Source organism: Bradysia coprophila, unplaced genomic scaffold (assembly GCF_014529535.1).
Source record: "Bradysia coprophila strain Holo2 unplaced genomic scaffold, BU_Bcop_v1 contig_350, whole genome shotgun sequence".
NCBI lineage: Eukaryota > Metazoa > Arthropoda > Insecta > Diptera > Sciaridae > Bradysia > Bradysia coprophila.
Window position 1 is genome coordinate 5,816,027 of NW_023503608.1, and position 26,533 is coordinate 5,842,559.

Below are 26,533 nucleotides of genomic sequence, written 5' to 3' on the forward strand. Positions count from 1 at the left end.
TCTTTTTCCAAAAGTTCCTAATATACAAGCCGCATTCCGCCTCTGTATCGATATAGAAATCTTCTGAAGCAAGTAATCTAAAGACTTCTTCTCTCCGGAAGCCTTCTTCATCATCTTTCCTAAACTTACGAGAAACGCTTCCGTTTCCGGACAAAATAAAAAATTAATTAGGCTCATTTCGCATATGTGATTCACAGAAACTACAATTTTGACTGTGTGATTTTCTGAAATTACAATTTTCGATTTTCCCTACTTCGGCTATGTGATTTCCTTTTTTTTCAAATTCCTTATTTGTCAGTGTGATTTCCGAAAACTAACATTTTTAAATTTTGCTGTGATTTCCTTAACTACGAAACGTTTTTGTGGTGTGACTCAGCTAACGACAAAAACTTCCAATATATTTAGAACTACAATTTATTTATGTTTGATTTCCTAAAACTATAATTTTCAAATGTCGAAGAATGTGGAAAAAATACTGAATCTCTAAATTGTTGGAATAACTAACAAAGAAATTATGTTTTTGAGTGACTTTAGGCAATTTGAGACCAAGTCTTGGGAGATGTATTTCGGTAGAGGGCTTAGCCAAAAAAAAACGTAGAACTGTTTTCTCGAAAAAAAAAATTCTATTGGCTTGGGTGGCTTTTAAAGTTTGGTTTGTTTTTTTGCGATATTTTTTGCCGGTAAATGAGATTAAAATTGAAATATAGTGAAAAAGTAGCTTTTCCTCGTTAACACATCAAAACTTCCACGAATTTTCGCGTTCCAAAATGTAACAGAAAATTCTTAAACAAATTAATTTAGGTTCAACGTAACTGGGAAATATTGTGAGCTTCATTGGAGTTGGTATAATAACGCAAATAAATATTTAATTTAAAACTACAATGTACATTTTGAAACATCGCTCTCAAATTTTTGAAACATAAGCAATCTAACTTCCACTATTGCGCCGCAATTAACAGATTTCACGACTATTGGGTAAGGTAATTTATCGTAGTTCGTGCTATTTCACAACATTTTGAGTTTGAGCATTGATAACGTGGAAAGTGTTGTTGGAATTGGCTTAGACTGAGTGTCAACTTGAAGTATGTTTAATTAATTAACGATTAAATCAATAATTTCATGAAAAAGTTTTAATAATTAAGAGCAACTTATATTTTATTGATGATGCAGCTTCGTGCTATGCTGATCGCGGTTCGTGCTTTTGTATGAATCTTACTTCGTGCTACCATACAAAAGTCATAGCACGAAACTAGATACATCGAATCAAACTTCGTGCTATCAAATTTTTTGCATGTAAATTCCCATAAGCGAACCAAGATCATTTTTTGATAGCACGGACCCAGATAAGTTACCTTAATAGTTTTTCAAACGAGACATTTGAGATTTCGCAATGTTAGGTGCGGGCTGGTCGGGTTATCACCCGAACGGAAATGGTTTTTTAAACAAAACTTTTAAGATTTTGAATACGGCAGCCGGGTATTTACCCGAGCGCAATTAATTTTTAAACGCAATTTTTCACACTTTTCAATCGAGTCGAGTCGAGTCGGGTTATCACCCGAACGCAAATACTTTTTCCAACGAAATGTTTAAAATTTTTCAATGTTAGGTTCAGTCACCAGTCGGTGATCACCATCAAATAGTATTTCAAACGGAATGTTTCAATTTTTTCGATGTTAGGCCCAGTCGGGTAATCACCCGAGCGCAAATAGTTTTTCAAACGAAATGTTACGAACATTTTCCAAATAATAATTTTTCAAGATGTCTCTTCTAAAAATTCTGGAAAGGCCCATTCGGGACTTGGCCCGAGTCAGGCAGGCAAAAGGCCCTTCGGGATCGCCCCGAATTCCCATATGGCCAGTCCGGCACTGCAAGTGTCGACCAATTCTTGACCGGTTCCAGCATGTCACAGAAATTATTTAAAGACAAAATTTGTCCTGTTTCTGAGTAAGAAGAAAAGTCCCCTGACTCATTTAACGCCTAGCTTTTAAAAATTGCCGATGGCTTGTTTTTATGTTTCATTTATAACTTGTTCGAAGTTTTTGCACTTTAACTCTTAAATTATCGAAGCATCTGCATCACTGATACAAAAGCCTACATTTGATTTCAACTAATTTTTTATATGCTATATTCCTCAAGGATTGTCAAATTTATCACAATGACACCACGTTAATGGCAATAAAGTTTGACAAAAAAATTTTTGGAATTCGATCGTAAGACGGAAAGATTTTTGACTGATTTTGTAGTTCACAATTTTCTTATAAATTTGCATCAAGATTTTCAATCAGCCATGACTCGTGTAAATTACGGCCCTCGCTATGCTCTGGTCGCAAACTCCCCACTCGTACGAGCTGTCTATTATTCTGTTTGATTGCCTGTTAAATTTCCAGAGTAGATGTGAAGTAAATTTTGCGAACTTCTTTTGTTAACCACATTTTTCCGTATTTTCTGGTGTAAGAACCTGACTTTCAGTCAGGGATATGATATAGATGTCGTATAGTTTAATAATCTACATACTTATTTATTTATATATAAGTTCTGAGGTCTGATTGTCATCAGACCATAACAAAAATTTATTTTAGACTCATTAGAGTGCTCCTCTCCACGGAAATCTTTAGTAAAAGGCGAAAGATTTATACGATATCTGAAGAGAAGCCAGAGTAGAGATAGGAAATTTTTGAGTTCAGTAGTATGTATGGCACATGTCAAATTTTAGCGAATTATATTGAAAATGGTGAGTTTTCATTTTAATGAACAGTTTTATTGTATATGCGGTTGTTTCTACGAAACTAAAAACGTTCAAGTATACGCAAAGTGCACAAGCTAATGTGGGGCATTTCAAATGCAAGTAGATCAGGGTTTGACAAAACCTTAATCAATAAGTTTAACATACGACATTAATGTTTGAATGAATTGGACCGGTTTTTTTTTTTCAAAGTTAGTTTATTTGTTCAAAAACTGCAAAAAATTCCATGCAGAAAAGTAACATGTGATTCTAGTTGGTAGCTGGAAAATGGAAAATTAATACTCAAAACATATTAGACGAAGGTGGAAACTTTTAACACAACAATAAATTGACGACGAGGGTCGGTTTCTTGTTTCTTATACTATTACATAAGATGTTCCAATTTGTAGACAACATCCTGAGGTAGTTAAAAAAAATCATAAAATTAGGAGTAATTTCCTATCGAATTAGTTGGCTGAAATGCAGTTTTTTCAATCGAGTTTTTTAATTTATTCTTTTATACGAGTTTGCGAATATATTTTTTCTCTAAATGGTGAATTTTATATGCCAGTGCCTTATAACTATCGCCAATTTTTAATATTTGGTTTTTTCGCTACATTTTTGATTCATGAATATTTACAACATTGGCGATTTAATCGGATATTTATTGCACCGGCTTATTTTCGGAATGAGTATAAAATGGGATGAGAAATCGATTCAGATCAACAGTGTTCTCTGAGAAGTTCTCGTGTGTACATTCAAAAGTTTTATCGAAAACAAATCAATCAATTCAAAATGAAGATGATCATTATTTTCGCTGCTTTGATCGCTGCTGTACTTGCTGCTCCAGTCGATGAGTCAAATGTTGCCCAAGTTCTTCGGTACGAAAATGACAACGTGGGTCTTGAAGGATTCAAATACGGGTACGTTTCAGTGTGCTTTTAATAAAATTGTTAGTTGGAATTCGTGTACTTTGAACGGCTAATCAATTTGGGACTTTGATAGATTTGAAACCAGCGATGGTATTACACGAGATGAACAAGGCGAATTAGAAAATGTTGGTACCGAGGATGAAGCAATTCAAGTTCGAGGACAATTCTCCTACCCTGGTCCCGATGGTGTACTATACACAGTTACATACACAGCCGGTAAACAAGGATTCGTTCCAAGCGGTGATCACATCCCAACCAAATAAATTATCCAATAAGACGATGCACTCTTTCTGTACATACAAAACCGCATACCCTCAACATTGAAAATTGACAAAATTGTTTAGTTATCAAAACGACTTAGACCTCGATAAATGACTGTGAGATTATTGTATACATTGTTTTAGACACGAAAAGTAAATATAAATTTGAAAATTAATGAATGGTTGTTGGCTTTTCGTTTTCAAAATGAATCTTTGCTGTGTTATATTGGCTGATAATTTTAGAGGGTTTATCAGCTAATATCAAATTATTCGTTACAAATCAACAGGATGGCAGATAAAGAATTAATTGCAAAATGAATCTGTTTTGCTGTTTGTGGCCAAATGACTTTTAGATTATTGTAGATAGTGGTTTGTGGTTTGGTATAAGATGAAACACTAAAAAATAGGGACACAGTACATGCTTGCTAATTTTGCTAGGATCAACAGCAGTTTTGCTGATTCAAATATTGGTGATCTCAAACCCTAACTCCAAAATAATTGACGGGATTTTTAAATACTTCTTAGGTCCGACTTTCATCAGACCATAACAAAAATTTAGTTTAGACTCATTAGAGTGCTCCTCTCCACGGAAATCTTTAGTAAAAGGCGAAAGATTTATACGATATCTGAAGAGAAGCCAGAGTACAGACGGTAAATTTATAACGTCAATAGTATATAATACACATGTCAAATCTTAGCGAATTATATTGAAAATATTGTAGAGACATTAATACTTCAAGTGATTTTTACTTTGGTGATTTTGGGTTGGTTTCCAATTTGATGTGTTAGTCTAGATTAATTTTGATTTTTCCGTTGTGTTTGTGTGGTTTAAATCTTGGGTAATTTCTTTGAAACATAATTTAAGGCAAATTCTTTCAAGTTTATTGTCTTGAGTGAGGCAGTGTATACAAGAAACATTTATCATTTCATCACATAGCGCCAAATAAACAATAAAAATTTTAACAGAAAACAGATCTAAAAATGTAAAAAATTACGCATATTGTGTGACAACTTCTTAACGTTTGCAAAGTATTCACGCGCAAGGGGTTTCAGTTCAAACGACGTACCGCAGTATATTCGCATTGTGTAGTAATTTGTCGCTATCTTACTGAATTGTGACACAACCAGAGTGTACCTGCAGTGAGACACAATTTAATTACAATTTGCTCATTGATATTTCTAATCATTTCATTACTTTTTCGCCTGGTTTGCATCCAATCTGAGTTTAGCCAAAAAATGTTGATTATTTATTCGTTTTTCATCCGTGAAATAATCGCCTGTAACAAGTAAGGTTATCATTAAGTCTTCTGTACCGTATGATAGAGTATGTGGTAGTATATAAACGTACGCGGAAAAATCACTTTCCGTCCATTGTTCAAATAAACCAGAAGGCGTAGAAACTCTCTTTTTTGGCAGATGTCTTCGGAACATGTTACATGCGTGGTGAGTAGGATCCAAACTGATCCGGTCCCAGATCCGACGGTCAACGAATATTGTGGACTGTCGCCAATTGTCTGCGCAACAATGCCATTACCAGGGCTCCATTTTCTGTTTGGAATAGTTCGAGTTGATTAAAATAGATTAATGAAGAGTCTATTTGAAGGAGAATATTTCAAAAATCATAACACCATGAGACTGTCATCAATAAAGCAAGGGTGAAGCAAGGACTACCTCAATGAGGGCCTAATATCGAGAAATCTTTCACTAAAAAACTCATAAATTTTAGAGAATTATTTAGTGAAATTTAATGAAATACTTCTCAATGTATGCCCGTCCAATAGTCATACGAAAATGAGACTATTCATTTTTATTTACTGAGTCTTCAACGTTACATATACTCGATCTCATAATTGGGAAGTATACTGAGATCACGAAACTTCATTAATATATCGAAACAGATCATTGATAATGTTGATGGAAACGAAAAGATAAAATTCAAAACAAACGTTCTTATGCTGCGTGTAACTTTTTACTGATCCCTATCCCTCTCAACCCTACACGCTACACATAAAGAATATTTTCGTTTCACTTTACGTGAATTACTCTGTGTCGTCCAATTGGTTCTACACATCTATCAGACAACGAGTTTCAACAAAATTTATGAACGGTGACTCTTCATAGTCTTCGTATTGTATGTTACTATTATATTACAATCCTCAAACACTAGTGTACCAATTTTCGTGAATTTAAGACTTCGAAATTTGACAGTTATCACCTTGAAAGTTACAAATCGTATGGACCACTCTCAGCATTGAGGTGACAACAATCAAGTTACGAATTATTAAATTCTCGAGAATGCACTCCCCAAAAAATACTTGTCGATCTTTTTGAAAACTTCTTAGGTCCGACTTTCATCAGACCATAACAAAAATTTGATTTAGACTCATTAGAGTGCTCCTCTCCACGGAAATCTTTAGTAAAAGGCGAAAGATTTATACGATAACTGAAGAGAAGCCAGAGTACAGATCATAAATTTAAAACTTCAATAGTATCTTTTACACATGTCAAATTTTAGCGAATTATACTGAAAATGTTGTAGTGTGGCGAGAGCCGTGCATCTGTACGGACGTCTTTTTCTCAGCGCTAATTTATCACGTTTCACTGTTAATTTAAGCAGTATTATTCAAGCAATCTTTGAATTAATCGAGCACCCTGTATTGGGAAATTAACAATCTGAATCGCATTAACAATTTCTGGACTACATCGCAAGCCTAGCTACATAAACGAGTCATCGATCAACAAAGAAATTATCGTGCGAAAACGTGGCATCGATCAACAAAGTAATTATCGGTTCGACGCTCATTACTGCTGTGCTTTGTTGAGACTAAACGTGTGATTTTTACGTCTTTTATTCTTGTTTGGACCCGGCAAACATTTGCTAATCTAATTCTTCTTAATTAACTTTAGGAAGGAATTACTTTGGCTTTTACAAATCTAAATTAATATAGGAGGCGTAACTTGTATTGCCGTAGTTTGGTGACGTGCAATTACGTAATTTCATATTGCACACCATTTTTTTTTTGGTCCATTGTTTTCTCTATCGCGAAGCAAAATCCGTTGATTCTCACATTGTCACTGTTTTGTTGTGTCGTTGTACTCGATTGGAGGGACCCTGGCAACTGGTCAAAGAAATTATCGTGCGAAAACGTGGCATCGATCAACAAAGTAATTATCGGTTCGACGCTCATTACTGCTGTGCTTTGTTGAGACTAAACGTGTGATTTTTACGTCTTTTATTCTTGTTTGGACCCGGCAAACATTTGCTAATCTAATTCTTCTTAATTAACTTTAGGAAGGAATTACTTTGGCTTTTACAAATCTAAATTAATATAGGAGGCGTAACTTGTATTGCCGTAGTTTGGTGACGTGCAATTACGTAATTTCATATTGCACACCATTTTTTTTTTGGTCCATTGTTTTCTCTATCGCGAAGCAAAATCCGTTGATTCTCACATTGTCACTGTTTTGTTGTGTCGTTGTACTCGATTGGAGGGACCCTGGCAACTGGTCAAAGAAATTATCGTGCGAAAACGTGGCATCGATCAACAAAGTAATTATCGGTTCGACGCTCATTACTGCTGTGCTTTGTTGAGACTAAACGTGTGATTTTTACGTCTTTTATTCTTGTTTGGACCCGGCAAACATTTGCTAATCTAATTCTTCTTAATTAACTTTAGGAAGGAATTACTTTGGCTTTTACAAATCTAAATTAATATAGGAGGCGTAACTTGTATTGCCGTAGTTTGGTGACGTGCAATTACGTAATTTCATATTGCACACCATTTTTTTTTTGGTCCATTGTTTTCTCTATCGCGAAGCAAAATCCGTTGATTCTCACATTGTCACTGTTTTGTTGTGTCGTTGTACTCGATTGGAGGGACCCTGGCAACTGGTCATCGTGATCTGCTGCAGTTGAACTCGAAATTGCTGCTTTTGGACTCGAATTTTACGATCATCATGGTGGCCCCACTCTGCAGTACGTGTAACAAGACAGTCACTAGAACTAAAAAAGCGGTCACTTGTTGCGTTTGTAGTAAGCTGACACACACCGAGTGCGGGGGCATCGATGCATCAACCATGTCTGCCATATCCAACGGATCAATTGAATGGAAATGTACTGACTGCAGAAGGAAATCGACTCGGCGTTCGGTTATCAACAGTGGTAATATGGCCAAAAAACCTGGTGCAAAACCAGTAGCAAAACAAAATGAACCTGACGAACCTGTTCACAAGGGACCTGTCACCACTCAAAAACCTAATGCTAACCCTGGGGTGTCAATTGAAGATCTGGGCAACAAAATATCTGCTTTGCATCAAGGTTTCGAAGCTGCTTGCAACGCCATCGATGAGGTACGAGCCCAGATGTCCACTCTTCAACAAATTTCTACGACTCTGACTCAGCATTCAACGCTCATAAGTAGCAATCAGAACAAAATCACCAGGCTCGAACAGCAAGTAAAAACCCTGAATCGGCGTATTGATGAGATAGAGCATAACACCAGCCCACCGTTGCTACAAATCAATGGAGTGCCATCCACGGATACTGAAGAGTTACCGGCAATTGTTGTTAAAATTGGTCAGTTCATCGGAGTAAACATCACGACAGAAAATTTGGTATCAGCTGGAAGGCTGTATCGACGCAGGTATACGAGTGCAGCCCAATCCGAAGAAAATGTTTCTTCAAGTTTGCCTACGAATCCCAATTCCGGTGTGGAAACAATACCCATTGTTGTTGGCTTCACCCAAACATCACTTATTCGTGAATTTATTCTGGCATTTCGTCGCAAAGGTGCTATTTGGACCGACAGTGTTGGAATAACGAGTGATAAGTTAAGAATATTTATCTTTGAACATTTAACTGCCAACTTGAGGAAGATTTACTTAAATGCTAAAAGATTTCAGAAAGCGAACGGCTACAAGTATTTGTGGACCAAGGATGGAAAAATTTTTCTTCGTCGAAGTGACGACTCAATGATTATACGCGTTTTGCCTCATACGGATCTGACCAAAATCGAGGTTGAGGCTAATCATGAAAGGAACCAAAAGACAAACGCTGGTGGTAAGCGGGGAGGCGGACGCAGTGGGGTGAGTAGAAGGTAGAGAGTGTCCCACGCACTCTCCGCATCCAATGTAATTATATCTCAATGACTAATCATCTTAAAGATGTGCTCTCGTCGAATGTCACGAATTATCAGTGTTTGGGTTCCAATGACCCTCCCCATTTCCTAAAAAGTGTCAAAGTATTTGAAGACGCGGGTCTCGTAATGATCCAAATAAATGCGCGCAGCATTGACAGTTTTTCCAAGTTTAACAAGTTCAAGCGTTTTATTACGCACATTAATAGACGGATTGACGTTATAGTCGTTGGCGAGACGTGCTTTAGGTACGGCACTGCGAGCTTACATGATTTGCCAAACTATGACCACTATCCTGCGTGTAGAGATTCTGCGGGTGGGGGCCTTAGTGTGTATGTTCGGGATGACTTGCGGCACACGTTTGTTGAGAAAGTAGACCTATCCTATTACTCGGTTGTCCTGAGGCTTAACGTCTGTGGTATTGATAAGCCGGTGACTGTGATTGGCTACTATAGGCCTCCTTCGTACAGGAATATTCCCCAGTTCCTCTCTCACTTTGAAGGTGTGCTTGATCGCTATCTGGACCAGAACTGCGTGATTCTGGGGGACTTCAATTTTAATTTGCTTTCTAATGTTATGATGGCTCACAGTGGTGTGAGCAGGTATGCCAACTTAATTTCTTCGAATGGTTTTGAAGTATGTAATGACCGGGTGACTAGACAGGTTAAAGGGACCTTGCTGGACCACGTCTTGTGCAATTTTTCTGACGGCACTCACGTGACCAACGTGACTATTGAAGTTGAGTTTAGTGATCACTCTGCAGTTTTAACCCGATTCCCACTGGTTGGCCAGACTAACCACCGAACGGTTTCGACAGTTGTGACTGATTATAGTAGTATGTGTGAGGCCCTGTCTGTGTCCATTGGATTGATGAGCCAGAGTAGTCCTAGCGATTCGAGCGACTACATGAAGGCGTTCGTTGACGCCCTCAATGAGGCTTACGCCGCGAGTACGACTACTGTGGTAAAGAGAGTGAAATCGTCGCACCTTCTGTGTCCTTGGATGAATGATCATTTGCTTTCGCTGATACGCGAGAACAATAGGCTCTACAGGTGGTCCAAGCGTCGTGGCAATAGGGGTAACCCGGCCATTAAGGACAGTCTCAAGGTCTCCAATGACGAAGTGTCAAGGTGGGAGCGCTATTATGCTGAGAAGTACTACGAGAAGCTGTTTGAGGATGCGACTAACCCTAGACGAATGTGGCAAAGGATAAATGGAGTGTTGGGACGGAGGAAAAGGGCTTGTGTCATTCCTGAGATGACTTACAAGGGACAGAAGTTATCTGATGAGTCATCGAAAGCTGCTGCGTTGAATGATTTCTTCGTTGAAATTGGAAAGAAGATTGCGAGTCGGTTCCGATGTAAAGCGAATGTCAACAAGTACGGCACCCTTCGATCGAGTGTCCATTCGATCTTTTTCCATCCGGTGCGTGAACAGGAAGTGTCTGAATTGATTGCGAGAATAGATAATGGCAAGAGCCCGGGTGTAGATGGTGTGACTGTTAAGATGTTGAAGGAGTGTGCATCGGTAGTGGTCCCTGTCCTCACCGACATATCGAATCTCTCTCTGTTTTCGGGTAAGTACCCAGATTGTCTCAAGGTCGCCCAGGTCGTCCCTGTATTCAAGGATGGAGATAAGTCAGACCCATCCAATTATCGGCCAATCTCAATACTCCCTATTCTCAATAAGGTGTTCGAACTATTGGTTTACAGGAGGTTGTTAGCCTTTCTGGATAGGCAAAACTTCTTCTACGTCAAGCAGTATGGCTTCCGACAGAAGGCTGGTACGCATACGGCAATGTATGAGATACTCGATAGAGTGTTCTTGGACATCGACGGTGGTCTCGCGGTTAGTGCGCTCTTTCTTGATCTGCAAAAGGCATTTGATTGTGTGGACCATTGCATTTTGATTTACAAACTTGAAGTGGCTGGGATTAGAGGTGGACCGCTTCAGCTAATGCGTAGCTACCTGACGGGTAGGAAGCAGTGTGTGTCTCTGGGTGGAGAGAAGAGTGATTTTAGAGAAATTGATATCGGAATACCCCAAGGTAGTGTCCTCGGTCCCTTGCTCTTCCTTATATACATAAATGACATTTTCCGTCTTCCCACCCACGGCGTAGCCGCCCTCTTTGCTGATGATACAGGTGTGTTCTGCTCAGGTGATACTGTTGAAACGAATGTTGAGCGTTTGAAAAGTGATGCGAAACTGATCAAGGACTTTCTCGACGAGAACAGGTTGTCCCTTAATGTAAAAAAGACTAAGTGTATGCACTTCCGACGCGCTGAACGCTTACTTGCAGATTCGGTGACCCTGGAAGACCAGGTCATTGAGAGAGTAAGTGTGTTTAAGTACCTGGGTGTCTTGCTGGACGACAAGTTGACTTGGAATTCCCAAGTTACGGAAATGTGTCGCAGGCTGTCGTCTGTCTGTGGTGTTTTGTGTAAGCTCAAAAGGCTGCTACCGAGGGCAGTGCTCATGAAGGTTTATTTTGCCCTTGCGCACCCTATAATTTGTTACCTGCCGGGAGCGTGGGGCACTGCGTGTAAGAAGTCTATCGAACAGCTACAAGTTCTGCAGAAGCGTTGTCTGAAGCATGTGAATAGACTTCCCTTGCGTCATCCGACTGTCGACCTGTTTCGGAGATACTGTCCGAGAGTCCTTAATGTAGACAGTATTGTTAAGTATAGCGTTTGCAGCTTTGTGTATAAGGCCATCGGTAAACAGTCCTTCTGTAACATACCCTTCCAAGGGGCCTCACATTGCTACAATACGAGAGGAAAGCACCTGCTCAGAGCATCGGCTACTAGGACGAAGAGCGGTGAAAGGGCGATTTCTGCTCTAGGGTGTAGACTGTACAATTCCTTACCGAATGAGGTTAAGTTTGCTCAGCCGAATTGCTTTCAAGCTCGCCTGAAGGGTTGGCTTCTAGAGAATCAATACTGATATTTCTGTGACATTTGACTGGGATAGTGTCGATGAGTTGATGGATCATCGGGGTTTTTTTTCATTGGATGCTGGATTTTTGGTGCGTGAAGGATGCCTCTGCCTCCTGCTCCCCCACGGCAATGCCTCCTAGGCTTACTCCAGCTTGTCTCCCCATTCCTTTCTGATTTATTATCGTATTAAATTTTTCATTTAATTCTATATTTTTGATTTCCATGCTGTATTTCAAGTAAATTTTTCCATCCTTATTTTTAGGCCAGCTATTGTAAATTGCAGGTCAAGTTTCATGCTATATTTCAAGGACAATATTTTTTTTATATAATTTTAATTGGTTACTCCTTTAAAGTGTCTCACAGTGGAGAACCGCAATGCGATTTGTTATACTAATTTCATGATGTAGAAATGTTTGAATAAACTAAACTAAACTAGTGACAATGTCACTGTGACATTAATGCTTGAATGAATCGATGCGGTCTTTTCAGTTTGTTTAGATGTTCAAAAAGGGTAACTTCTTTGTGTTAGTATAAATTGCGGCTAATTAATACTTTGCACAAAGTAAACATCTTCCATATAGTGATTGCATTGTACCATAGATATCCTGGTGGTCACAGTTGAACAAAGGAGAAAGAATTGAAATTGACAAAAGATATAGGACTAAGGTGGAAACTCTAAGCAAAATATTAAATCCTATTAAACATTCCCCATCGTCAACGTCGAGGGTCGGTTTCGGTTTTTTATCTACTGAAATTGTCGCATACAAGAAAAGAAAAAGAAGAAGTAAACACTCACTCGTGGATTACATCAGTAAACTGAAACAAAGCCGGATTCCAATTCACAGAAAACGTCCTGAAGTAGTACAAAAGTGAATGGTAGTCCATCCAGAACACTCCATTATCCACTCTCGTGGCCTGTTTCGGATCGTAATCCAACAATTGCTGCAATTTCTTCGTCCAATGAACAATATCGTATTCGGAGTAATTTCCTTTCCAACGGGTCTGTGACCATGGATTTTTCAATTGCAGCAATTTGACACCCTAATGATCATTTCCATCTTATGCATTCGGATATAAAATACACAGAGAACAAGAACGCTTCAACTTACATCAATTTCTCGCATATCCAAAACTGCATATGCATGACGTGCAACCAAACCAGAACGTTTCACTTCTTCTTCAGAAATTTCAGTACTAGTTATGACGGTAATTAAGCACCGACCGTCGTTAATTGCAGTTTTTAGTTGGTCAAACAAATTGTTGGTATTGAAATTGGGATCGTCATCCTGGACTTGAATAAGTTCCGGTATCCATCCAGTTAGAGCGTGTAGATCACGACCCTGTAACAAATTCTTTGTTAATTGAAAATCGTATGCGTGGACAACACAGTCATTATATACCCCATCCGAACCTGGAAAATTGTATCCGCCCATCAATTTCATGTAGGCCTTCTCTAGCAAAGATACCCAAAACTCCGACTGATTGCTGGAATGTGCACATAACAGTTGATTATATTGTGAAACGGGTAGGTAGTCATCTATGACGATCTTTCGCTCTATGCCGTTCATGTGCAATTTAATCGCATATTGTCCGCACGGATTGTAAACGGGTATGTTGTCGATATTTCTCGGATAAATTGTCGATGTGATCAATGGTTTGGCGAATCGTTTCTCGTAGTGAGCAGCGACGACCAGCGATGAAAGAAACGAACAATCGCCCACAACGGATTGTCTAACGCTGTTCCAATCAACATGTTCACCGTACACAATTTTTGGTTTTTTGTTCTTACAAATTTCGTCGATTCGTTGCCATTTTACAGAATGCTTGCTTTGTAAGGGTGATAATTCGAGAAAACCGTCCTAGAAAGAAAATAAAATCGTCTGCTGTTACGACTTCCTGTTGAAATGTCTTATCAGTACACACCTTATCAGTAAATTTTCCCGGGACCGTATATCGGTCCAGTGTGTCGTCATCCGTAAATGGAAGAAATATCCTCGAATTGTCACACGATGTGTGGGCCAATATTTCCTTTTCCTCGTCAGTTAGCATGACGTTTTCTGTTGATTCTGTTAAATAAGGTCAAGAACGTTGATTGGAAAAAATCAACCCATTTATACTCACTGTCAATGCAGACGAGGGTGTCGGATCATTTGCAAGTACCCCGTCGATGGCATAAGTTTCTTATTTTTAAAATGTTTTGCTGCCACGGAATAAATTTGTTTACCGATGATTGTTTTGATTTTGTGTTTTGTCATTCCATCTGTCAATAAAAATCAAAAAAACAAAGTGAAGTTGCATCTCAGTTGGTACGTCGCTGTACTTTGGCGGTAAATTCAAATATGTTTTTGTTGTTTGTTCTTTGCGACCTTCTTTATATGATATTCTTTGTCTATAACCACTTTCATTTTCCAACTTCATTATTCAACATTCTGTTCTTTAGACGAAACAATTTTCCTAATACAAACAACAACTGTGAATGAACGAGAGAAGCGTTATCTTATCAAATAGAAATGGAAATGCTTTTTGAAGTCAATTTTGAACCGGCCTTCCTTTTCGTGGTCATTCTTCAATTTTCTGCTGTAGGTGTTGTTGTGGTCTGTCTTGGAAATCCAGACCTTTTATAATCACTGACTCCCAATCCTTTTACGTCTGAATATTATGGAATAATTCCGAAAAAGTATACTGTATCGAGATTTCAAATCCTTGCGTTGCACTAAAACCAAAATCATTTTGTCATGGTAATACTTTACATGATACGCTACGGGAATGAACAATTTTCGACCTGTCAAAGGTATATAGAGCATTTTACACAGCGAACATTCCATCATTCTGTTACGAAAATAAAGGACAGAACATAATTGACGTTTTAAAAGCGAGAACCGTTGTAGAACGACACCATCTTCCATCAAATCTTCAGCAAATTTGTCTTGTAATCGTACACCTCCATTGTACGACCTTTGGAGACAAGACATAATTAATTTATTTCATTTGTTAAAATTATTGAAGTACAAGATTTTGCATCAATATGTTCAAAATACTTAAATCACAATGGAAAAGATTCCATACTGAAGCTGGTGGTACGATTTAAGGTTAAAGCAGCTTCCTTGTGTTTATAGACAAAATAATCTGTTGGCGTCAACTTCTACTATGTCGAAAACATTTGACAAATATTATTTGACCTTACCTTCACGCTTCATTTAGCACGATTTAGGTAAAACTCAAGGTACAGTCGAGGAGTCTGATATATAAACGGAAAGCGAATAGCAAGATGACACGGCAGAGTAAAATAAACCAGGCAGAAAGCGGTTCGTTTTCGAAACGTCAAATAAGGGACCTAATTCACTGTATGAAAATGAACTCAAATAAACACTGACATAAAATGAAAAATTTTATTCGGAATAAATATAGGGACACAGCGCTCCTGCCTGGTTAAATTTACTATGTCGTGAAGATGACCGTTTGTGTTCAATGTATAGGCTAGTGTTAATAAAAAATCTTTTACTTCATTTCTTTGATGAGTGGTTTGATAGCCAGTGCGGCAGCCGTACTACGGCTCTAACGCAATATACATAGATTTGCGTAATTTAATAATACAAAATTCAGCTGAGATTTTAATAAATTATTTAATTTCATCTAATTAACTGAATAACAAATCAATAAATTGCTAAACAAAATTAAGCCTTTGGTATGTGGGCACCTTCTGGTCGGTAACCATTTTCATCAGCAACAAAGTTGATTGTGAATACTTGGCCATCGGGAGCGGTCCATGTTACACTTCCTTGAACATTCAATGCTTCTTGCTCAGTTCCAATGTTCTTGAGTTCAGCTTGTTCTGACCGTGAAATGCCGTTGCTTGTTTCGTAACTGTGAAGAAAATTTTTGATAATTTTAATTCGAACACTGAATTGTTTAATTAAGAAATCCGATTTGAGATGCTGGATCTAGGAATAAGATCCAACTCTACCATTAAAAAAAAATTGTCACAATTACGAGTAAGGATCACTTACGCAAATTTATATCCATCAACGCCAATGTTATCATTTTCGTATTTTAACACAGTTGCGTCTTTTGGGTCATCAACTGGTGCAGCGAGAGCGCATGCAACGATAGCGGCGAACACAATGATCATCTTCATTTTGGAGATAATTTTTTTACTTTTGGTTTTGTACAAAACGAAAATTAAACACTACACACACGACTTGATCGTTTAGAATAAGAAAACTGAATGATGACAAGTTAATTGAATGTTCGGCTATTTATATTGGAGTGACATTCAAAAAATTGTTGAAAATTTTTTGGTCGAAGTTAATTTATTCAAGATCTATGTGCAATCGATTTTGCAAATTAGGAGGTAACAAAAAAAACGAAATAAACGTACGACATAATAAGCGATGCTCTTATGTTTATTTATCGAATTATTAAATTTTCGGTTGTATATTTGAAATATTCAGGTTATTGAAAACGAAGATGAATTTCGCTTTTAATGTCTTGTAAATTTGACCAGATTTTTTGTTGTTAAATCTCTCTCTATCTCTTTCTCATTCCCCACAAATTTGACCTCTAAGTTCAGATTTATGAGACAGTAAATCAAAATTGATATCGTAAATTAGATAATTTGATTTTTTGTTGTATTTCTTGTTGGTTACATGATTTATGGGTAATTTCTCAATAATAGGAAGGCCGAAAAAAAATTAGATGTAGTCAGCAAAATGCAGTCCGCTTTTAAGTTCATATTATTTTGTCCAAGGAAAAAGTGATTAAACTTTCTAGCAAATATGGAAACGATGCTAATTGTTACTCATTCCATTCATTGCAAGTATTTGATCTTTAAATTGGAATTTGGATTATCTGCTGTGATGACTTCGTAAGATTTCAGAAGACATTAGAATTTGACATCATCAACGAAATGTAACATGTACACTCGCGGAATTCTGAAAACCGACACATTTTTTATTTCATGGTTTACTCGTTTCTTGTGAGTTTTGCGTGCATTTTATTATGGAGAAATCAGAAACTCATGTAAAACACAGAAACAGAAAATGTGTCGGTTTTCAAAATTCCGTGAGTGTAGGTGGATTTTTTACAAAATCGATTTTTTCGAAGGATTATATGTACGATGAACAAGCCTCAAACATTACTAGCGGTGCGACCTTGACCCCGATCTGATTCTGATATTTATATTTAAGAAAGTATCAAAGGTATCTTAAATTCTAATTCATATAGGTACCGCAGCAAAGGTTCACATCGTATCCTTGATGTCAGGTATTGGGCTTTCTAGTTATCTTGAATGCTTTCATTTTTGAAATGTGCTCTATGGAGTAATTCGTTCCTCATGAAATATTCTTGCACAAAAAATCAAAAGCACAGGATTTTATCAAGTTCAATTTTATGGTTGGTCAAGTCCATAGAGGTCAAGTCTTTTTCATCGCTTGTCCTCGCTATGTCCTATAGGTACTTTAAAAATTCAGTACAAAGGAACAATACAGTCAAACCACCATGAATTGCATTCACTCAGACATGCTCTTATCATTGTATCAATAATTCATTCGCTCATCCATTCATGCATGTATTCAATAATTAATTCATAATTCCTATTGTCAACAGCGCTTATGAAATTCAACATTTAACACATTTCCACCTAATCCAAACCAAAAAAAAATTGTTCACTGAATTTAAGCAGTTAAACTGTTAAAAATCATTTCCATTAGTGATGGCTCTCTTTGTGGGGCATTACGTTGATTAAAAAAAAGTCAATCATTTAATGCAATTTTTTAATGGTAATTTATTGTTCGGCCAGAGATTTACAAGTGTGGGAGATGAGCACCTTCTGGTCGGTAACCATTTTCGTCAGATACGAAGTTTAATGTGAAAACTTGACCATCTGGAGCGGTCCATGTGATTGTGCCACGGACTTCGAGGGCTTCTTGTTCAGTGCCCACATTCTTTACGATAGCTTCTTCCGATCGGGAAACACCATCACTTTGTTCATATCTATATGGAACGGTGGTGGAAAAAAGAATTAGTTTCATTTCGTCGAATGTAAGTTTCGTTGTTTAAAGTTTGTAGTTTTTGATTTGCGTCACACTTTGACTTTCTGTCGATCATCCAATTATTTGCTTAACTTTGGCCGCTTCAATTATTTTTCTATCATTTTAAATAACCATTGTATATTATACACTGAAGTACTAGATTTTGAAATGGATCAAAGTTTAGTCCTTCCGATGATACATGAAGCAACAATGATAGAGTTTAATAGAGCATCTGAATGGATATTTAAACTACAAAAGTTTGTAAATTTCTTTGTGCCACCGAGAATTGAAATACGACTCTTTTCAGCATTCATTTTAGTGTTGTAAAGTGATTTATTTCAGCACCCGTTTGATGGGATATTTCAACACTCAAAGCAGTGTTGTTATGGAATTTGTATGAGTTATTACATCATTCGTTTTAGAAAATGCAAAGCAATGTGATCGATCAAATTTGAAGAGTGATTGTTTACCATGAAAATTATGATTTTTTGGGCATTTGTCTATTTCAATTCTCGGTTGGCACAAAGCATGATGTGTTACACGTATTGTAATGACATTACAATACTTGTAACACAACATACTATTGTATATCAACGTAGAATTGTAGATGCTCATGCATGGCAAAAGTATAATCCACTACATTTTTTGAGTCAGCGTCGTAGAAAAATGGGAAGTTAGAATTAGAATCCAATTCTCTTTATTATCTCTTTAATTATACTTGTATTACCTATGTTGAGACATTTAGGTAAGTATATTAACGTAGATGGATAAAGCATTTGGACTTGATATTATTGGTTATTGGATTGTAATCGTTGAAAATGTGACTCTTTTAATTTCTCACACTGTATAGTAATTGTTCAATAATTAGGATAAAAAAACTTAATTTCTCTACTTTCTCTTGAGTGCCTCTTTTTAATTAACTTGGTCCGACATTGGTATCAATCAGACAATTGAAATTATAATTTTAACCGTTAAGGAACCACCAATAAAAAACAATGGAAGCAACAAAGTCGCACTTTGAACGCAATCACAAAACAAAACGAAAAATACTAACTCGAATTTGTATCCAGTTGGATCGACATGGTCGACCGATTGTTTTAAAACGGTAATATCACTATCAGCTGGAGCAGCCACAGCCAATGCAATCACAGCAACGAAAACAATGATGAGTTTCATTTTGAGTTTTTTTTTGTTATTATTTAATATTCACAGATAAGTAAACACAACTAGGAACGTTGATCGACTGATACATTCCGTAGATTGATCCTGAGTATTTATAGTAAAGACACTGCAGCTGACTGACCAATATGAACAAAAGAAAAACTATAATCAGGCAATTTGAAATCAAACATATGTACACCGTTGCTACCAGTTTTTTTTCTCAATTTAAATAAATTAATTCTACACACCAGATGCAACTCTTCAAAATGGTTACACTTACACAATGACATTTGAGTAGACCAGCTTTGAAATTGAAGACGCAGTCTAACAAGCTAATCTAATAAACGTTCCGAATTTGCTAATAGAATTCATCATCAAAAAGGCGATATAAAAGTTATGATAAGGTCAAGTCCGTCATATGCAAGGGTATCTCCTTCTGAAAATGGTAAAATGCATATTACCATAATGTCAATGGATCAAACACTAATAGCACTCCTCAAAAACTATATAATCAAAATCAAAGGTTAATTATTCAAAATTATGTGTCAGTTTTGTGGAGACGACGACAATCAAATTATTAGAATTGGCAATAATAATGATGATGATGATGGACTGAATCGATCCGAATTTTGGATTTTTTTTATTTTTATTTTCGTTGTTTCTCTTTTATTTTGCATAATTTTTGGATTTTACTCCTCCAACAAATTTGATACACATACGGCCACTGGTCTGAATTAATTTATGCACCGAAAAATTGATAACATCTTCCAATGCATATATAAAGTCCAGCTGATTTCTGAATCAGCATCAGTTCGATTTTTGTTCTTTATTCGGCTAAAAGCTCGAAGAAAATACTAATTTTCCTTTGTCTCCAACAAATCAACAATGAAGTGGATTATTGTGCTCGCTGTGTTCGTTGCGGTTGTAACTTGTGCTCCAGCTGATGTTGAAGTATTACGTTACGAAAACGACAATATCGGTATTGATGGTTACAAATTTGCGTGAGTGATTTTAATGACCCAATCCCTAGATCACTGGATTCTAATTTGTTGAAAAATGTTTTAAAACAGATACGAACAAAGTGACGGTGTTTCACGATCGGAAGAGGCCGTACTGAAGAATGCCGGTACGGAACAAGAAGCCATCGAAGTCCGTGGCACAATCTCATGGACGGCTCCAGATGGTGAAGTGTATACATTGAACTTTGTTGCTGATGAAAATGGTTACCGACCTGAAGGTGCTCATCTTCCACATTTGTAAATACGTGAACGCGTTCGAGCATTCCACCGATTCGATGAACAGAATTTTAAAGAATAAGCTGGAGTGTTAAAGCTTTGTTCAATTTTCCTTATTAAACTAATTTTGTTTATGTTTTGAATAATTGTTATTAAACGAATGATTATTTATTTACCAAAAATGGTTTTTTCTAATCTTTTCACAATTAGTTAGCTGCGTTTATGAAGCATAATGTGTAAATGTAAACACTGTCCATGGTAGATATGATGAGCAATTCTGCATAATTTGTTCTTTTTATGCAAACTAAGCCAGAAATGTTACTATAACGTCAAAGGGTCAAAGGTAAGATAAAATTTCGTCATGTTTAAGCATTCCTAAAAAAATATTTTCGGGAAAATTAAGAAAAAATTGAAAAAAAAAATTGTGAAAAGTGGAAAGACCCAGGAAAATGACTTCCTGGAAATATTCCTTGTTTTTAAATGACTATTCATCTGGATGAAAAAAGATGAGGAGGAATTTGACATCCTCAGCCAAAGGTGAGCGATTCAACCTTGGCGAGTTATAACAAATTATACCATAGAAACGTAAATAAATATCTTACCATTGAAACCTCCGGAAAGTCATGGTCGGCTTGACACTCAGCTCACTAAAAACTAGCGTAAAGTACAGTACATCTGTGCTTTCCAAATTTTTATTTTGACGAGGGGAAATACAGCCCTCCTCCCCTTCGTCAAAATAAAAATGTGTAAGCAAAGGGACATTAATTATAGCCTACACTTGTGCGTTTCGTATTTTACTTTCAATCCCTCAGTGCCGCCTTTCCATATGGGCCAAATGGGCAAATGCCCGTGGCGCCCGAAGTGGAGCAGAAGAAAATTGCGTCCGAGGTCCTTAAAAAAATATAACTTTACTAAATTGACTCCTATTTTTTCAATTGCCCTATGGCGCCCAAAAGCTAAAAGCGGCACTGATCCCTTTTCTAAAATGTACGACCTCCATTTCCAGCAGAAGTACGTTAGCTTTCAATAAAAATGGTTGTGATAGTGTGACCAGCTCTGAGAAAAGTGAACAGTTTAGCGAAATTTTAATGAACTGCTTTTTCTCAGAATTTCAGATAACCACTCATGCCTCTTAGGTGGTCTTAATTTTGTATTGCTGACGTTTTATTTATTGAGGAATGATAATAAATTGGTAAAATTGAAGAGAAAAAATATGTCCGAGACAAAGTATAAGTTTGAAAGTAATTGGTACACCGTTCAGTTATATTAGGAATGCATATGTTCTACCTAACGCTGATAAAAATGTGAAAACAATTGTCCAGACTTTATAATAATTATAATTTCAATAAGTGTCATGACTTAACGAAATATTTTTTTAGGAAGAACTAGCCCTTGCACAGTTTTTTGCTCTAAACAAACCATAGCTCAACTCTAACAGAGAAAAATAGTAAGAAGATTCCCTTCAATTTCCAATGAATTGATACTCTGTTATGCATATATGCTATATATACTCAATTTAAAGAATATTTTTAGCAACATTTTAGTTAAAATCATACGAATTAAAACTTCCGGTCAGTCACATGTTGTCGAGAAGAACATTGATTTTTTTTAAACCGACTGAGTACACAAATTTGTCCATAAAATTCACTTGACAACATTTATAAATAATTCTCAGCATTTTTTTTTCGTAAATGTCGTTGCATAGCGTCGAATTTCATTTTCATTTATCACCAATGAATGCCATTCAATTTATTATCGAGTGTATGCAACATCTTGTAATTTCTTTGATTTGTCATAATTTTACTACATTTTCATTATACCGACTCTCTGCGTGAGATTTAGTTTGTTCAATATTACATTACTGCATGGGATGGTATAATGGCACGATTTTTGTCGAAGCGATGTGAAGTGAATAATATTCTTAGGCACTGACAAGAGATTTATATCCGGATAAATGATAATAGATGGCTATGGCATAGCTTTTGCCGCGCCATCTGTTAACATTTCTCTGCTCATATCTTTTACGAATCTTCCAAGGTAAATATAGTGTTTACGTAATGCCATGTTTAACTGAATCAGCTGTGCGGTAGCACGAAAGTTCGATACAAACGCCATTTCATCCCTTGGTTAAAAGCCAAAAATGGAATAGAAAGTCGGGCCATCTGTTGTGAGATAGCGAAAATATTTTTGTGAAACACAAGTAAATAGAAGTTTTTTTTTAAATAAACCTTTATTTATCGTTCCTATTAATTTCTGTCAATCATTTAAAAAATAGATGTCATCAAACTTATGTGCTACGCCTTGTGTCTGAATGTCATTACCTCCACACTACAATCTACATTGGAACCTTCTACATATTTCTCCTAGGTGAATATTATAGCCCTCGTACGTAAGAACAAAACCAATTTTTGAGAAATTTCAAGAAGCTATTTCTCAAAAATAGGCACTGCTGCACTGCTATGTGCACTAATGAATTATTCACCAGACTCAACTCTTATATAGCTACAACATGCTCAATTAGCAGACGAGCAAATTGCACAAAACTCGACCAGTACTGTAACATATTGATGACAATCCAATTTTTCGGTACTACAATAAGCCAATTACAGATCGGAATGGCGTAAAAATTATTTATTAAAAGTAAACTAAACAGAAATGATGACCACTTTATGCAGACAAAAATGTGTTGCAAATATCAAGGCGAATACGATTTAGCCATTGAATAATTTCTGACCGCAAAAAGCAAATTGATAGTTGCGTGCATGAGTTAACTATTTAATAATTTAGTTTTTATCATTTAAATCGTGATTTATAGATGCATCCAATGCGATGTATATAGAAAAAATTGATCGTTCTGATGATATTTTAGGTAAAACAATTTAATTTAGAAGAATTACAACTCCAGTCTTGTTTGAATTTATAATTTTTGTATTTATGATAATTTGAATCGATAACAGATGAACTTCAATGATTTTATCCCATCTGCTGTCGACACCAGGTTTTCAAATGTAATATACTGGGTAAATATACTGGTGATATTCTTGCCGTCAGTAAACGAATTATCAGCAAGATAGAAAATGAGTCCGTTTACTGCCGCAGGCAGAATTCGATCACAAAATTAAAATTTCGGATACTCTACCAAATTCAACTTCTCGATTCGACCATTTTCACATTGCCATGTCGATCCATTTTCACCGTCTTCTAATGCAGCAATGACACATCTTCCTACAATGTCAACTCTGGAAACAAAATATGTTTGAGTCAGAAATGTTCGGAAAATTTCTAGGTCTTATACTCTTGACGTGCAAAACTTCCACCGAGTGATTTAACTTCATCAACCATTTCTGGGAATAGAATATTGGCGAAATGTCTTTCAAAGTTAACCAGTGGTGTGTTCGTCACGCCAGGACAAATCGACATGAACTTGATGCCAGTCTTCTCAAAAAAGGCATCATTCTATGGACAAAAATTCCAGATAATTGTAAACTGTCAGGACACGGACAGAATTTTTTTTTTACTATTAACGATCGTGTAAAGCCCAGAACGGCATGCTTGGAGCCAGCGTAAACCGGTAACCAAAAATGAGACCCCAAAGCTGTTATGGATGCAATATTTACGATACAACCACCACGCATTCCGTTGTCTTTTCGCATCAAATCAATACCGATTATAGTTGAGTTTACTACGCCTCCCTTGCATGTTCATAAAAAATTTGTGAATCTCATAACGTCCGTAAACGCCTCACACAGATAGCGAAACAAATTAAAAATTGAAATACAAACGTAATTGATGTCGATAGTTCTCTTTGGGCTCGCTTCGTCAAGAACCCCAACGCTGTTAACGATAACATCAACCCATTCAAATTCGTCTTTGATTGCAGTCATACATTTTCTTAACTCAGATTCATCCGTGACTGAACACTTTTTGTACAGGAAATTGACGTTTTTGAATTCAGCTTCTAAGGCAGTCGTTACTGTTACGTCATCAACGACATCAATCACAGCAAGATTCTGCATTGATGAATTTAATAAAAACTTTTTTTTGTGAATTTTCCTTTTACCTTCAAGCCTTTTCCTATCAATTGAACACAGATTTCTTTTCCGATTCCACCCACACCTCCTAATACAATAGCTGACGTGAAAGTCATTTTAAAGTCCGTAGGAATGCACAAACTGACAACGAAAACTGAATGGAAGTGAAATCAACTATCTGAGAGAAGCGCTTGCCAATGAATATAAATCTTATCTCATGTAGATATGTTATCAATGAATGTAGTATGTATAGCTAATGTATTCAATGTGAGAGGATCGCTATAAATAAAATTAGATAATTTTAGCAAATCATTATTTAGACCAACTAAGCAATAATCAAGAGCAATTAAATTGTGCATCATTGTGTATGATGCCTACTTTACAAAAATTATCTTGAACATTTATCTTTAAACTCAAGCTACTGTACACAAGATTAGTAAGAATTGTTAGTGGATCTCTTACAACTGCTGCACGACTGATGCCAATGCCATTGTAAATTTTACCCTATAGAGGCTTGCAAATCAGTGTGAGTGATTTAACTCTATCACAGCCACAAGTCTTATCGAATTTCATCTTATTGAGAAATCTAAAATGAAATGCGGATATAAGTAAACTTCTATGTCATCTGTTATCGACAGAGACGACAAAAATGAGGATGAACTGCTGTTTAACTAACGAAGTAACAGATTAAGTATTAATCCGTTGATAGTAGATACTTAGATTAAATGAAAAATGTAGATTTGATTTGTTCTGATAATATCGAGTATGTCTTTTCTATGAAATGTTAATGGAATTCTTTTTGCAAAAACGAAAGTCCCTCCAGGTCTAATATCTGTTCTAAGTTCGATTGGAATAAATTAATTTGCCAATATTGTATTCCGACTATTAGTGATGATACACAGTCCATGACATTTTAACATAAAATTGCCATAAATTTAAGCGGTTATAGTATGCACTATTCTTTCATAGTAGATGAATTTCCGCTTTCAATATCAATGTTCACCATGCATACGTTAAATGGAACATAAGGAAGGATTTGTGTTGGCACATGTCACCACAGATTCAAAGCAAATATTATCTTTCGAGGAATCTAGCTTCCCAATATTGAATGATTTTTGCTGGTGAAACTCATAATCTTCTTTATATTTCGTCGGTATACTATCATTATATTTACATCAAATCATCACCATATTGGCAAGTCACAGAATATTGATTTGACCTTTGGGGGACAGATATTCAGATGGAATTTTTATATGAAACCAGTTATATTGTCTATGATGTATATCTTAGGCGTTAGATATTCTTTTCATTTTAATGTGAATTCATAATGATTCTACAAATTCATATCCTTTTTCTATGACGATTTCATATTATACTTTTTACGAGCAAAAACATCGACAATAGATACCCGCTTACCGGTCGATTCGATAGCTTGATACTTTCTACCTGGCATGTCTTAAAGGGTTAACAAAAAGACTCTGATATCACATTACAATTTGATTCAGCAATATGAATTCGATGAGAGAAGTTAATTATAGGGGAATTCCTTTCATTTTATTTATACTGAGTATATCGAGTATATCGCGTATTTTCTGAGTATATCCATTATATCGAGTATATCTTCATTAGGGTAATTCCGTATATCGAGTGTAAGTCGCACGTGTTTGACAAATGCCACATTTAGAAAAATTATTTTTTTACGCGATGGATTTCGATCAAACAACATGCCAGTGTGTAGCTTGTGATCTCAGCAGTCTGGCAAGGTAATTAGTTTTTCAATAGGACCAATATCGGCTGAGCAATAAGACTCTGAAATCATGCGCCAATCACATACAAAAACAAACATTTTCCAAAGTCTTGAAAGGAATTCTCCTTATATTTACATGCTACATGCGTCGAAAACCGTGCTTTTCATGTTTCAAGCACTACTTTCGACGCCCTCAGCATGTAAAATCCATTACATAACTCGGGATAAAAATAAAAAGTCTCGTTTTCGTATGTTTATTGACCTCGGCTTCGCCTCGGATCATTAAAATTCACACGAAAACTCTACTTTTCATCTTTTTATCCCTAGTCACGTAAAATACTATTG

At 36.4% G+C, this 26,533-nt stretch overlaps 6 protein-coding genes, 1 long non-coding RNA gene and 3 other non-coding genes across 11 annotated transcripts; 3 read left to right on the forward strand and 7 right to left on the reverse strand.

Moving 5' to 3' along the window:
- Positions 1-981: 981 nt before the first annotated feature.
- Positions 982-23,163, forward strand: LOC119080580. Its single transcript, XR_005088349.1, has 3 exons — positions 982-1,359; positions 6,138-6,146; positions 23,154-23,163. It is a non-coding gene; the product is annotated as an uncharacterized LOC119080580 (long non-coding RNA).
- On the reverse strand, positions 2,539-2,661 carry LOC119081170. The gene has a single exon (XR_005088453.1). It is a non-coding gene; the product is annotated as a U5 spliceosomal RNA (small nuclear RNA).
- On the forward strand, positions 3,435-4,042 carry LOC119080550 (flexible cuticle protein 12-like). Its single transcript, XM_037188965.1, has 2 exons — positions 3,435-3,645; positions 3,728-4,042. Exons 1-2 carry the CDS (start codon positions 3,518-3,520, stop codon positions 3,915-3,917), a joined length of 318 nt encoding a protein of 105 aa, XP_037044860.1. The 5' UTR covers positions 3,435-3,517; the 3' UTR covers positions 3,918-4,042.
- On the reverse strand, positions 4,441-4,560 carry LOC119081171. The gene has a single exon (XR_005088454.1). It is a non-coding gene; the product is annotated as a U5 spliceosomal RNA (small nuclear RNA).
- LOC119080442 (calpain-7-like) lies at positions 4,774-14,232 on the reverse strand. 2 transcript variants are annotated; one of them, XM_037188807.1, is made up of 8 exons: positions 14,107-14,232; positions 13,909-14,051; positions 13,386-13,844; positions 13,095-13,325; positions 12,782-13,026; positions 5,263-5,462; positions 5,110-5,191; positions 4,774-5,049 (listed from the first exon to the last, which is right to left on the reverse strand). In XM_037188807.1, the coding sequence occupies exons 2-8, from the start codon at positions 14,032-14,034 to the stop codon at positions 4,890-4,892; spliced, it is 1,503 nt and encodes a 500-aa protein (XP_037044702.1). In that variant the 5' UTR covers positions 14,035-14,051; positions 14,107-14,232; the 3' UTR covers positions 4,774-4,889. The 2 variants fall into 2 exon arrangements, with proteins under 2 accessions (XP_037044702.1, XP_037044700.1); XM_037188805.1 differs by having other exon boundaries at positions 13,909-14,042; positions 14,103-14,232.
- Positions 6,258-6,377, reverse strand: LOC119081169. Its single transcript, XR_005088452.1, has one exon. It is a non-coding gene; the product is annotated as a U5 spliceosomal RNA (small nuclear RNA).
- LOC119080553 (endocuticle structural glycoprotein ABD-5-like) lies at positions 15,592-16,225 on the reverse strand. The gene is made up of 2 exons (XM_037188967.1): positions 15,993-16,225; positions 15,592-15,849 (listed from the first exon to the last, which is right to left on the reverse strand). Exons 1-2 carry the CDS (start codon positions 16,118-16,120, stop codon positions 15,660-15,662), a joined length of 318 nt encoding a protein of 105 aa, XP_037044862.1. The 5' UTR covers positions 16,121-16,225; the 3' UTR covers positions 15,592-15,659.
- On the reverse strand, positions 17,743-19,272 carry LOC119080556 (endocuticle structural protein SgAbd-6-like). The gene is made up of 2 exons (XM_037188971.1): positions 19,069-19,272; positions 17,743-17,976 (listed from the first exon to the last, which is right to left on the reverse strand). The coding sequence occupies exons 1-2, from the start codon at positions 19,188-19,190 to the stop codon at positions 17,787-17,789; spliced, it is 312 nt and encodes a 103-aa protein (XP_037044866.1). The 5' UTR covers positions 19,191-19,272; the 3' UTR covers positions 17,743-17,786.
- LOC119080557 (endocuticle structural protein SgAbd-6-like) lies at positions 19,985-20,585 on the forward strand. The gene is made up of 2 exons (XM_037188972.1): positions 19,985-20,176; positions 20,246-20,585. The coding sequence occupies exons 1-2, from the start codon at positions 20,061-20,063 to the stop codon at positions 20,433-20,435; spliced, it is 306 nt and encodes a 101-aa protein (XP_037044867.1). The 5' UTR covers positions 19,985-20,060; the 3' UTR covers positions 20,436-20,585.
- A 157-nt stretch (positions 23,164-23,320) lies between the features above and the next one.
- LOC119080513 (alcohol dehydrogenase 1-like) lies at positions 23,321-24,616 on the reverse strand. The gene is made up of 5 exons (XM_037188923.1): positions 24,471-24,616; positions 24,193-24,420; positions 23,929-24,102; positions 23,706-23,866; positions 23,321-23,649 (listed from the first exon to the last, which is right to left on the reverse strand). Exons 1-5 carry the CDS (start codon positions 24,555-24,557, stop codon positions 23,529-23,531), a joined length of 771 nt encoding a protein of 256 aa, XP_037044818.1. The 5' UTR covers positions 24,558-24,616; the 3' UTR covers positions 23,321-23,528.
- Positions 24,617-26,533: the final 1,917 nt, after the last annotated feature.

Bases quoted from the DNA above. Each gene is read 5' to 3' on its own strand.
- LOC119080550 (XM_037188965.1), top strand. From the start codon at position 3,518: ATGAAGATGATCATTATTTTCGCTGCTTTGATCGCTGCTGTACTTGCT. The intron at 3,646-3,727 runs GTACGTTTCAGT...GGACTTTGATAG, and splicing joins CTTGAAGGATTCAAATACGG to ATTTGAAACCAGCGATGGTA.
- LOC119080442 (XM_037188807.1), bottom strand. From the start codon at position 14,034: ATGCTAACTGACGAGGAAAAGGAAATATTGGCCCACACATCGTGTGAC. The intron at 13,027-13,094 runs GTAAGTTGAAGC...AATGATCATTAG, and splicing joins TGGATATGCGAGAAATTGAT to GGTGTCAAATTGCTGCAATT. The intron at 5,463-12,781 runs GTGAGTGTTTAC...TATTCCAAACAG, and splicing joins TTTACTGATGTAATCCACGA to AAAATGGAGCCCTGGTAATG.
- LOC119080553 (XM_037188967.1), bottom strand. From the start codon at position 16,120: ATGAAGATGATCATTGTGTTCGCCGCTATCGTTGCATGCGCTCTCGCT. The intron at 15,850-15,992 runs GTAAGTGATCCT...TTTTCTTCACAG, and splicing joins GTTGATGGATATAAATTTGC to TTACGAAACAAGCAACGGCA.
- LOC119080556 (XM_037188971.1), bottom strand. From the start codon at position 19,190: ATGAAACTCATCATTGTTTTCGTTGCTGTGATTGCATTGGCTGTGGCT. The intron at 17,977-19,068 runs GTTAGTATTTTT...CGTTCCATATAG, and splicing joins CCAACTGGATACAAATTCGA to ATATGAACAAAGTGATGGTG.
- LOC119080557 (XM_037188972.1), top strand. From the start codon at position 20,061: ATGAAGTGGATTATTGTGCTCGCTGTGTTCGTTGCGGTTGTAACTTGT. The intron at 20,177-20,245 runs GTGAGTGATTTT...GTTTTAAAACAG, and splicing joins ATTGATGGTTACAAATTTGC to ATACGAACAAAGTGACGGTG.
- LOC119080513 (XM_037188923.1), bottom strand. From the start codon at position 24,557: ATGACTTTCACGTCAGCTATTGTATTAGGAGGTGTGGGTGGAATCGGA. The intron at 24,421-24,470 runs GTAAAAGGAAAA...TCATCAATGCAG, and splicing joins TGATAGGAAAAGGCTTGAAG to AATCTTGCTGTGATTGATGT. The intron at 23,650-23,705 runs GTATAAGACCTA...TTTTGTTTCCAG, and splicing joins GGAAGTTTTGCACGTCAAGA to AGTTGACATTGTAGGAAGAT.